Source organism: Protobothrops mucrosquamatus, unplaced genomic scaffold (assembly GCF_001527695.2).
Source record: "Protobothrops mucrosquamatus isolate PMUCROS unplaced genomic scaffold, P.Mucros_1.0 scaffold8663, whole genome shotgun sequence".
NCBI lineage: Eukaryota > Metazoa > Chordata > Lepidosauria > Squamata > Viperidae > Protobothrops > Protobothrops mucrosquamatus.
The window spans coordinates 1-12074 of NW_015394457.1; the positions used below are offsets into that span (position 1 = coordinate 1).

At 45.6% G+C, this 12074-nt stretch overlaps 1 protein-coding gene across 1 annotated transcript; it reads right to left on the reverse strand.

Annotated features, from left to right (window-relative positions):
* Positions 1-715: 715 nt before the first annotated feature.
* On the reverse strand, positions 716-11278 carry LOC107300831 (signal-induced proliferation-associated protein 1-like; the record flags this gene model as incomplete). Its single annotated transcript, XM_015830119.1, has 4 exons — positions 716-994; positions 1704-2304; positions 10321-10478; positions 11175-11278. Coding segments are annotated over 4 exons (1142 nt in total), but the record flags the coding sequence as incomplete, so codon positions are not given.
* Positions 11279-12074: the final 796 nt, after the last annotated feature.

A 12074-nucleotide genomic window follows, 5' to 3' on the forward strand; every position in this document is an offset into this window, starting at 1 on the left:
GTTAGGAGGAGGAGGAGGAGGAGGAGGAGGAGGAGGAGGACGATGATGATGATGATTGTACGGCCCTTGGTGCTCTCTGAGCTTGCTGGTTTTCTTACATGACCCAACTAGGTAACATCATCAGTGGTAGAAGGGAGTGGCGTTAGGAGGAGGAGGAGGAGGAGGAGGAGGAGGACGATGACTGTGGGCCCTTGGTGCTCTCTTGAGTTTGGTTGTTTTGTTGCAGACATTTCATCACCCAAAGTACCCATCGGTGCACTGATGATGTTACTTAGCTTGGTAATGAAATGTCCACAAGGAAACAACAACAAGCTCAGAGTGCCAGAATTATGATGCTCAGAGCGACAATAGCCAAGATAAAAGTCCAGAAGTCTTTCTTTTGGAAAAAAAATCCACCCTGATCGAGGTAAGCCAATTTAAAGCCAGTGAAAAACCTGATCCCATTTGATACGTTATCAGTGTGGGAAGCTCCCAAACCTTCTTGCGAAGACAGATTCCTGTCATTCGGCAAAGATTATAAACTTCTCCAGCTTGGGGGGGGGGAGATAAATTTAACACCCACAGGCAAGCTGGGCAGGATGGGTTCTGTAGTCTTGACTATCTGAATCGTCGTCCCCCAGAATTGCAAGATGCCCAATGAAGGGAACACCAGAGCAAGGTGAACAGAGGAGAAGTGCCCAGGAGCGCCCCGGGCATACGACTGACACGGATCTGCTCACCTTCTGGGTCTTCCGTTCTCGTCTGGAGGAACGACCGTGATGGTGACTTTTTTCGCCGTGCGGAGGAGTTCGGCGGTCTGGGGGGGCGTCAGGCCAGGCAAGGGCCTCTCGCACACACGGACCAGGCGGGCCCCTGGCTGGAGCCCGGCTTTTTCCGCAAAGGTGAAGCGTTCCACTTCGGTTACAAACCCTTCGTGGTCCATTTGGAAGCCCAGCTGGCCGACGCCGTTCCGTAAGAGGGTCAGTTCCCGGGTCTCGCACCCGCGGGTCACCAACTGCCGGAAGAAAGCGGCGGGGGGGGGAGGAGAAAAGATGAGTGATTTTCAGGGATGGCACAAAACCTTTTGGCAAATGGCTCTGTGGCTCTTGAGATCGTTGGGCATGGCAGTGAGCGAGTTGGACTAAGAAGTGGGAGGCTCTGAGTTCTAGTCCTCCCTTAAGCAAAGAAGCCCCTGAGCTGACTTTAGGCCAGTGTTTCTCAATCTCGGCAAAGCGTGGACTTCAACTCCCAGAATCCCCCAGCCGGCAAGAGAGTTGAAATCCACATATCGCAAGACTTTATCTTGCGTGGACTTCAACTCCCAGAGTTCCCAAGGCAGCAAGGCTGGCTAGGGAATTCTGGGAGTCGAAGTCCACACAACATAACGTTGCCGAGATTGATTGCTTTAGAGACCATTCATCTCTGAGGCCACTCAACTCTTCACAGAGCCGTTGTGGTGAGGGAAATATGTACACTGGCCTGATTAAAAGTAACAAAAGTGGGAACACATAAATCTTTGCGTTTTAAACATTTGCATGGCTCTTTTCTGCCAGAGGTTCTCTCCCAGATGCCAAATGCAAAAGCAAAAACATCAAAACAGAAGGGACCTTGGAGATCATCTAGCCCAACCCCCTGCTCAGGCAGGAAACCCTACACCATTTCGGACATTGTGCACTCGCAATAAGAATTCCAGGAAAAAGAGGGAAAGGAGTGAAAAATCCTACTTGAAGCCGATGGACGATATCCCGAATGTCGGACGCTTGACCCTCGTCCACACGCATGCAAATGTAATCCCCGGTCTCGTAATAAAGGTCCAAGGTGCAACTCTCCAAAAAGGTCCAAGCTAGGACGTCCCGGCACGAGCAGTTGAAAACCACTCTCTTCTCGCGGGCCTCAATGAGGACTAGAAACTCCGACGAGATGCCCAGCAGGCACCGGAGCTCCAACGTCTTGCTGTTGGGTTCTTTGCTCCCGTCCCGGGCCCAGACGCCCCACACCAAAGCCCCCGCGCTGTGGGCCTCGGCCCCCTTGGGAACCTTGGACTTTTCTCGCTTCTTGGCCGCCGGCAACGTGATCAGCGGCCGGCGGGAGGTGGAGGACTCCAAGGTGCTGGTGGTGACGTGGTTGAGGGCCAGGTCGCGGAGGTACTCCTGGCGCGTCCGGGTGGCCATGGCGTGGAACTTGCCTGAGCGTTCGGCGGCATTTTCCGCATTGATCACCTTGGCGAGCAGGAGATCCCGGAAGGCCGGGCCCTTCAGGAAACAGTTCTCGGCGGGAATGGAAGGGCCGAAGTGCGGGATGTCCTCGGTGCAGCTGACAGCCACGCTGGACGGAGAGAAGGAAGATGTGTCTGCTTACGGCCTCTCCGGGGGATTGTAACACCGCCACGTTGAGAGCCGTTTGAGTTCCGGCTCACAATGATCAAAACCACACAGATTAAGTCAGGGGTCTTCACACTTGGCCCTTTTATGACTTGTGGACTTCAACTCCCAGAATTCCTCAGCCAGGCACGCGTACCTGGCTGAGGAATTCTGGGAGTTGAAGTCCACAAGTCATAAAAGGGCCAAGTTTGAGGACCCCTGGATTAAGTTATGACCTCCGGGGTATTAGTGCCTATTGTACAGATGGAAACACTGAGGCAGACATTGCCTGGGGTAAATTTAGAGTGGAGTAGAGTACAATACAATAATAATAACAACAGAGTAGAACAGAACAGAACGGAATAGAATAGAGTATAGAGTAGAATACAGTAGAATAGAACAGAACAATAAGAATAGAATAGAATAGAATAGGGAAATTAGAATAGAATAGAATAGAATAGAATAGGGAAATTAGAATAGAATAGAATAGAATAGAATAGAATAGAATAGAATAGAATAGAAGAGAAGAGAAGCCGGGTGGGAAGGCCACAAATGGCGATCAGCTGACCTTGGGAATTCTGCAACTCTCGTAAATACACGCTGGTTGGCAAAAAAAAACCAACACCCCCCCCTGAATTTTGATTACCTGACCGCGGGGCTGTGGCGAGGGTCATAAGTACGAGGACTGGTTACAGGTCTGAGCACCACTGCAACTTTGAACAGTTACTAAACGAATGGCTGTAAGTCAAAGCACTAGCTGCCATTAGAATTTTCCTCAATTACTATGGGGGCTTTAAATAATTACCCCAAAGACTCAAATATTTTGTACAAAGGTCTGGAATCTAGCATTACTGGGGGGGGGGTGTCTGTCCATTTGTATCTAGGTGGGTGCATGGGTGTGTGTCTGCACAGGTGTAGGGGTGTGTGTGTGTGTGTGTGTAGAGGACAGGTACACACAAAAGTAAAGGGACAAAAAGGAATAACAAAGAGAAGTGCCTGGTGGAATTTCATGGCCGTTCCTACAGTGCCCCCTAGTGGTCTGCAGGAACAGACACTCTGCAAAAGCCAAATGTGAGGCTTTAAAAATTTTTTTGATTGCCTTTGGTTTGATTTTGATTGGTTTGATTGGCTGGCTGGACCCTTAGAATGTAGAATAACAGATTGGAAGGGACCTTGGAGGTCTTCTAGTCCAACCCCCTGCTCAAGCAGGAAACCCTATCCATTTCAGACAAGTGGCTATCCAGTCTCTTCTTAAAATCCTTCAGTGATGAACCACCCACAACTTCTGGAGGCAAGTCGTTCCACTGATCAATTGTTCTCACTGTCAGGAAGTTTCTCCTTATCTCCAGGTTGCTTCTCTCCTTGATTGGTTACCATCCATTGTTTCTTGTCCTGCCGTCAGGTGCTTTGGAGAATAAGTTGACCCCCCCCTTCTTTGTGGTAGCCCCTCAAAAACTGTAATTCTGCCATCATATCACCCCTGGTCCTTTTCACTAGACTAGACATATCCAGTTCCAGCAACCGTTCTTCATATGTTTTAGCCTCCAGCCCCCTAATCATCTTTGTTGCTCTTCTCTGTACTCTTTCCAATGTCTCAACATCTTTTTTACATCGTGGAGACCAAAACCAGATGCAATATTCCACGTGTGGCCTTACCAAGGCATTATAAAGTGGTATTAACACACCACGTGATCTTGATTCTGTCCCTCTGTTAATGCAGCCTAGGATTGCATTGCTTTTTTTGGCAGCTGCAGAAGGCATCTGGAGATCTTCTAGTCCAACCCCCTTGCCCAAGGCAGGAGTGATTATACCATCCTGGGCAAAGTAAGGAGAAACGTCCTAAACTACGGAAAAATTTCCTAACAGTGAGAACAATTAACCAGTGGAACATCTTGCCTTCCGAAGTTGTGCGTGCTCCATCACTGGAGGTTTTTAAGAGACTCAACATCCATTGGTCTGAAATGGTACCGGTTGTCCTGCTTGAGCAAGGGGTTGGACTAGAAGACCTCCAAGGTCCCTTCCAACTCTGTAATCCTGTTAAATGGTTGTCCAATCTCTTCTTGAAAAACTCCAGTGATGGAGGTAGGGCAGTTCTTTGTTTAAAGAAGATCTAAAGAAATAACACAAAGCGAATATTGTCGATCAATTCGCCATTACTTTTGTAAGAGAATCAAGGATGCTTCTCCAGGCCTGTACACGCATGAAAGGATTTCTAGTCCACATTAAGAAAGCATTCTTAAGAACAGACACATTTGGGGGAAAAAAGGGCTTTTAAGAAATTCCCTTCTGCTATGATCTATACAAAGAGCTCCTTTCATGCACGAAATGACCACAGAGGGAAAATACAAGTATTTTCCAAAACACAGCTTTTCTCACTCAAAAGAAATACAGCAATTCAATGTATTTAGGACATAAATGCACTTTTCATAAAACGTCTGGCCATGTTAAAAAGCGCCACAAGCTTTTGGCTGACCCAGAACGAGGCACTTCAGGCCTTTTCAGTTGTGGCCTGGTTTGGTTTGAACCTTAATTTTTTTTTTTCCGCTGCAAAAAAACACACGCTGCAACTCAACCCTGCACACTGAAGTCTCAAAACCCCCAAATCAATCGTTTCCGTGCGTAATGGAAGCAAAAAGATCAGAGGACGCCGGAACTTTCTCAGGCCGCTGAAACTATTAAAAAAAAAAAAACCACAGACAAGATGCGAAATTCGGATAGGAAATGGGCGGCATGCAAAATGTCCCCCCCCCTTAATCACTCGCGGAACCCAATTAAGTTTTCGTAGAGTTCTAATTTTCATTTGATTTATTTATATCCCGCCTTTATTGTTTTTGTAAATAACTCAAAAGCAGGGAATATACAATATCCCGGACACCTGCTTCCTCCTATTTTGCCCAGAACAATAACTCTGTGAGGTGGGCTCGGATGAGGAAGAAGGATTGGCCCAAAATCACCCAGCTTGATTTCATGGCAAAAGCAGGACTTGAACTCACAACCTCTTGCTTTTTAGTCTGGTGTCTCAACCACTAGACCAGGGGTCTGCAAACTTGGTAAATTTAAGACTTGTGGACTTCAACTTCCAGAATTTAAGACTTGTGGACTTCAACTTCCAGAATTTAAGACTTGTGGACTTCAACTCCCAGAATTCCCCAGCCAGCATTGCTGGCTGGGGAATTCTGGGAGTTGAAGTCCACAAGTCTTAAAATTCTGGGAGTTGAAGTCCACAAATCTTAAAGTGGCCACGTTTGGAGACCCCCTGCATTAGATCAAACTGATTCTTTTATTTATGTTAATTCATGGTCACATGACCCAAACTTGGCAACGGGCATGCATTTATGACGATTGCAGCGCCCCAGGGTCACATGATCCCCATTTGCGTCCTTCCCACCTGGGGAAGCAGTCAACGGAGGAAGCCTGATTCGCTAAATGACGATTCACTTAATAGCCGCAAGTGATTCATTGAACAAATGTGGCAATAAGGCTGCAAAACAGGTTGCGACCTACTTAACAACCATCTTGCGGTTGTTTAAGTCGAGGGCTACTTGTAAGCCCTAATTTATTTCTCGAACAGGATTTTTAGGATAATCAAATAACTGCAACGCAGCTCGGCAAATGAAGAAGCGTCATCGCAAATCGAAACCTTAATCTGGAGGGGTTTTGAACCTGCAGCTCTCTTTATCAACTGCACACTTGAGACCCAAGAGTGTTTTTTTTTTAAAAAAAAACACCACCTTTTGACAAAAATAAAGGCACAGTCATTTCCCATGAACTTCTGATTCATGGTAAAAACCACAGCACATTGAACCGAGAGAGCAACTCGTGCGCGCAAAATTTTTTCCACACATCACATGCGAAGGTGTGAATCTCTGTGAGAAATGTGCGGCTTTTTTTGCTATCGAAAGCATAAAAGAAACAAAAGGTAGTGTAGTCTAGTTTAATGAAAAGAAGGAACCAGGGGCGACACGATAGCCAGTGCTCTGATATTTGAGGGGCTGCCGCAAAGAAGAGGGGTCCCCACTATCCTCCACAGCCCCTGAGGGCAGGACAAGAAGCAACGGACGGAAACTAATCAAGGAGAGAAAGCAACATTTCCTGACCGTGAGAACAATTGACCAGTGGAACGGCTTGCCACCAGAAATTGTGGGTGCTTCATCGTTGGAAGTTTTTAATAAGAGATTGGACAGCCATTTGTCTGGAATGGGATAGGATTTCTCTTGCCTGAGCAGGGGGTTGGACTAGAAGACCTCCAAGGTCCAACTCTGTTATTCTGTTATTTTTATAATCTTTATTGTGGGATCTGTAAGGGGTTGGGTTGCATCAAGATCACACATCTGCAGAAGTGCCTCAATAACACACTTAGATTTCCCTGCCCCATCCCAGACCCCTGATCTTTCTGTCATTAATTAATTGAATGAAATGGTCTCTTTCTTTAAAAAATGGGTTCCATTTCCCATCACAGTGAAAAAATAAATAAATAGCAACAGGAAAACAACTGTTAGAGGATGATCAAGAGATTAGTATGAACAGGAAGCTGTTAGTAAGTCACATGAACCCAAAGCCACAATCTCATTTAGTCCATTTCAGAATTGTGTTTAAAGGAAAAAGTTACTTCTATAGTGTTTGGGAGGGGGGGAAAAAAGGAAGAATAAAAAATAAATAAAAATAAAGGTGAATGAAATATAATAAATATTCTTCAGACCTTGGGGAAGTGCAAAGTGTGAGCAAGGAACTCCAGATACGGATAGACCTCGGGTTACAACCACAATTGAGCGTCTGTTGCTAAGCAAGACATTCGTTAAGTGGATTTTTCCCCATTTAATGACCTTTCCTGCCACAGTTGTTAAGCGAATCACTGCAGTTGTTAAATTAGTAACCTGGTTGTTAAGTGAAGCTGGCTTCCTCATTGACTTTGCTCATAAGAAAGTCACAAAAGGGGATCACATGACCCCAGGACACGGCAACCGTCGTCATAAATACGAGTCAGCTTCCAAGCGTCCAAATTCTGATCACGTGACTATGGGGATACTGCAACAATTCTAAGTGTGGAAAATGGTCATACATCACTTTTCTCAGTGCTGTTGTAACTTTGAATGGTCACTAAACAGTTGTAAGTTGAGGACTACCTGCGCAATGCAGATTCTTTAGACCTGGGAAAGAGCAAAGTGTGAGAAATCAAGTCAAGATCATTCCACCTTGATTGTGTCTGGTATAAGATGGCGTCCTAATGGACCACCACTTTAAGAATGAGCCAGCCCTGTGCTGAAAAAGCCAATGCCATCCTAGGTTTCATCAACGGAGGAGTAATATCAAGTTCACAAGATCTGATAGCACTTCTTTATACTTCACTAGTTGAGTGCACACTTGGAATACTGTGTCCAGTTTTGGTCATCATAATACAAAAAATATGCTGAGACTCTAGAAAGGGTGCAGAGAGGAGCAAAAAAGACGATTAGGGGACTGGAGGCTAAAACATATAAAGAACGGTTGCAGGAATTGGGTATGTCTAGATTAATGAAAAGAAGGACTGGGGTGACATGGTAGCAGTCTTCCAATATTTCAGGGGCTGCCATAAAGAAGAGGGGGGTCAATTTATTTTCCAAAGCCCCTGAAGGCAGGTCAAGATGCAATGGATGGAAACTAATGAAGGAGAGAAGCAACTTGGAATTAAGGAGGAATTTCATGACAGGGAGAACATTTAATCAATACAACAGCTGGCTTCCTGGAGTTGTGAGTGTGTGGGTCAGGGACACAATGGTAAGGGTATAAAAGGGTATAGGGGGATGCACAAGGCACAGGTCAGAGAAGTGTACAAGAGTTCTACTGCAACCAATTTTGGTCACCATACTACAAAAAAGATGTTGAGACCTTGGAAAAAGTTCAGAGAAGAGGAACTAAAATGATCAAAGGCCTGGAGACGAAAACATATGAAAAACAGCTGCGGGATTTGGGTTTGGCTAGTCTAAAAAAAAGAAGAAATAGGGGAGACATGATAGCAGTACTCCAGTATTTGAGGGGCTGCCACAAAGACGAGAGGTTCAAACTGTTCTCCAAAGCACCTGAAGGCAGGACAAGAAGCAATGGTTGGAAACTGATCACACTGATCAAACAACCTGGAATTAAGGAGAAACTTCCTGACAGCGAGGACAATTAACCAGTGGAACAGCTTGTCTCCAGAAGTTGTGGGCGCTCCATCACTGGAGGTCTTTAAGAAGAGTCAAGACAGTCACATGCCTGAGATGGTATAGGTTCTCCTGCTTGAGCAGGGGGCTGGACTAGAAGACCTCCCAGGTCCCTTCTAGCTCTATTCTATTCTAAATAGGTTATGGAGAGGTCAAATGTATGATGTATTCTAGTTCCTGTGTTTACCCTGCTAATTAGGCCCAGAAAAATTAAAAAGCAGGATGTGAAAGCGAATTTCGACACTAGGAAGTGAAAGAGGTTTGGCTAAGTTTATCTCCCCGGAAATCGCGTTGTTGCTATTCACTCTTCAAACGCGTCTGCAAACAAATTGCTAAGCCAAGATGAGGTCAGCTTTACTGGAAGTTAAATGGGGAGCTCTGAATTGTTAAACGAACTCGCTGGTTTCAACACGAGGGAGGTTATCATCCTGTTGTCGTCACTACAGATTTTAATTGCCAGTTTAACTGCTTTCGGTAATACGCTAGTCCAGGGGTAGGCAACCTGGGCTCTTTTATGACTCGTGGACTTCAACTCCCAGAATTCCTGAGCCAGCCGTGCTGAGGGGAAAGGGAGAGGTTTCCAAGCTGAGCCATGCTGGCTCAGGAATTCTGGGAGTTGAAGTCCACAAGTCATGAGGGGGCCATAGTTCCCCCACGCTGGCTCAGGAATTCTGGGAGTTGAAGTCCAGGAGTCATAAAAGAGCCAAGGTTGCCTATCCCTGACATAGACAGATGGACAGACGGACGGACGGACAGACAGACCGACCGACCGACCTAGACCAGGGGTAGGCAACCTTGGCTCTTTTAAGACTCGTGGACTTCAACTCCCAGAATTCCTGAGCCAGCCGTGCTGAGGGGAAAGGGAGGTTTCCAAGCTGAGCCAGGCTGGCTGAGGAATTCTGGGAGTTGAAGTCCACAAGTGATGAAAGAGCCAAGGTTCCCCACCCCTGCGCTAGGCCAAGTTAACGTGGGGAAGAACAGGTCTGCATTCAGCATCCATTGGAAATCCCAAAAGTGCTTTTGCAAGAGGCAACTGGATTATCTTGGGGTTTTTTTTGAAGACGTTTCGCTTCTCCTCCAAGAAGTTTCCTCAGCTCTGACTGGACGGTGGGGAATGGAAGGATTTATACTCCTTGCAGACCGCTGGACATTTGCCTCCTTTTAGAGAATCGTTGAGGCCACTTGGAGGTTTATCTGTGTCCTCAGGGTCATTTGAGTAGTGCAAAAATGGGTGTGGAACACACAGTCCTTTCAGCAGTTCCAAGGCTCCACAACCATTGGCACCACTCAGGTGACCTTGAGTACACGGATAAACAGGCTGTGATGGAAACGAAAACTGTCTTCATCATTTCAAATTTATTGATCAAACTTGCATGCTGCTTAATCTTCGGGAACTGCTGGCTGGTGGCAACGTGGTAGGATTCCCAGTGTGAAAATTAACTGAAACTGAAACCAAATAATAATAATAATAAAGTTGGAAGGGACCTTGGAGGTCATCTAGTCCAACCCCCTGCTCAGGCAGGAAGCCCTATCCCATTTCAGACAAATGGCTGTCTGGTCTCTTCTTAAAGACTTCCAGTGTTGGAGCATTCGCCGCTTCTGGAGGCAAGGAGTTCCACTGGTTAATTGTTCTCACTGTCAGAAAATCTCGGTTTGCAGCGGACCCTCTTGGTGACCAGACCATAATTAAAACTCTTTGATGTCAGGGCAATCAAGGAAAAACACCTTTACTCCAGGGCTGTAATAATCAGAAGTACTATGAAAAGTTAGGATGGGTTTGTCAGCCTTCCCCCCCCCCTCACCTGTAGGTGGTATGGTCGGTGGAGGAACTGTGTACTCTAACCACAATGAAAACATGCTGGAACTGGGAACGGACCAAGCGGGGTGTGAAGGGGAGGGCTCCCGGCTCTTGGAAGATGATGGTGACAATGTCATTGCCAATGTGTCGCTTCCTCAACAGCTGAAAGAAAAGAATAAGGGGGAGAGGATGTCAAACCACCTACGGTAGTAGGGCTGAAATACTTATTAGCCTTCTCATCTGTCCAATTAGATATTTCCTCAGATTCTTATGATATAACTTCTTGTATCATGATTTGCTTTAATATTCTTGCTTTAATACATCTATTCTATTCTATTCTATTCTATTCTATTCTGTTCTGTTCTGTTCTGTTCTGTTCTATTCTATTCCATTCTCTCTTATTCTATTCTATTCTATTCTATTCTATTCTATTCTATTCTATTCTATTCTATTCTATTCTATTCTATTCCATTATGTCCTATTCTATTCTATTCTATTCTATTCTATTCTTTCTTTATTCCTATTCTATTCTATTCTATTCCATTCCATTCCATTATCTCTTATTCTATTCTATTCTATTCTATTCTAATTCTATTCCATTATCTCTTATTCTATTCTATTCTATTCTATTCTATTCTATTCTATTCTATTCATTATATTCTATTCCATTATCTCTTATTCTATTCTATTCTATTCTATTTTCATCCATTCTCTATTCTATTCTACTCTACTCTACTCTACTCTACTCTACTCTACCTACTGTGTTATTCTATTCTACTCAACTCTAACTCTACTGTACTCTATTCCATTCCACTACTTCTATTCTGTTCTGTTCTACTCTACTCTATATCTACTCACCTGCTGGCGGTTGTTTGGTGTGTAGGGCAACATGGTGGAGACGTGGAACATAATCTCATAGTCCTGATATGTGGTATACAGAGAGTGGGTCCCCGTGGAGTCGTCTGCAAAGAAGGGGCAGGGGAAGGGAGAAGAAAACATTGCTTTGGTAACTTTAAACACAGCCTGCTTTAAGGAGAATCTGACAGGCACAAACAACCAGCACCACCCGCTAGACTGCAGCGTAGAAGATTTATTCAAGCTCCCGCACAAGAATCTAGTCAATGAATGGTCAGCACTAAATTGGCGCTCGATAAGGGTCAGCGGAATTCAAGGGGGTCTGGACTTGGATCCTTTGTGGCGACGTAGGAATTCTAAGCTGATGACTCCTTTGACCCCGCCCCTCCCCAGCTCTACCTGCTCTTCTCCTACAGAACTGTGCTCAGGACTCCTTCAAATGAGGAGGTGGGAGCTGGTTTTGCTAAAATCCCCTCCCTCCCGTTAGCGCAACCTGCTGTGTTAATTCTATTTTAGTGTAAAGCTAGGTTTACAGAATCTTGCCAAGTCTGAAATTACCTGGGAGGGTCTCTTCTGTTACACAGCTGAGGGCTATGCTGTCTCTTATCCGACCCTTCCTAAGCAGTGTTTCTTTGCTCTGTCTCCCAAGGTCTTCCCCCCATATCCTTGCACACACTCTGATCTCTTTCCATAGATGTAGATTCCCCCCCCCCCTTGTTTACAAGCTTGAGAAACTACGGAGGGTCCCTTCTAAGCCTCTCACCCTGTCTGTTACACAGCTGAGGGCTCTGCTGTCTCTTATCTGACTGTTCCCGAGCAGGGCCCCTTTGCTCCTTCTTCCAAGGTCTTCCCCACCTATCATTACACATACCTGCAGGCAATAACTCTTTCCACACATCTATC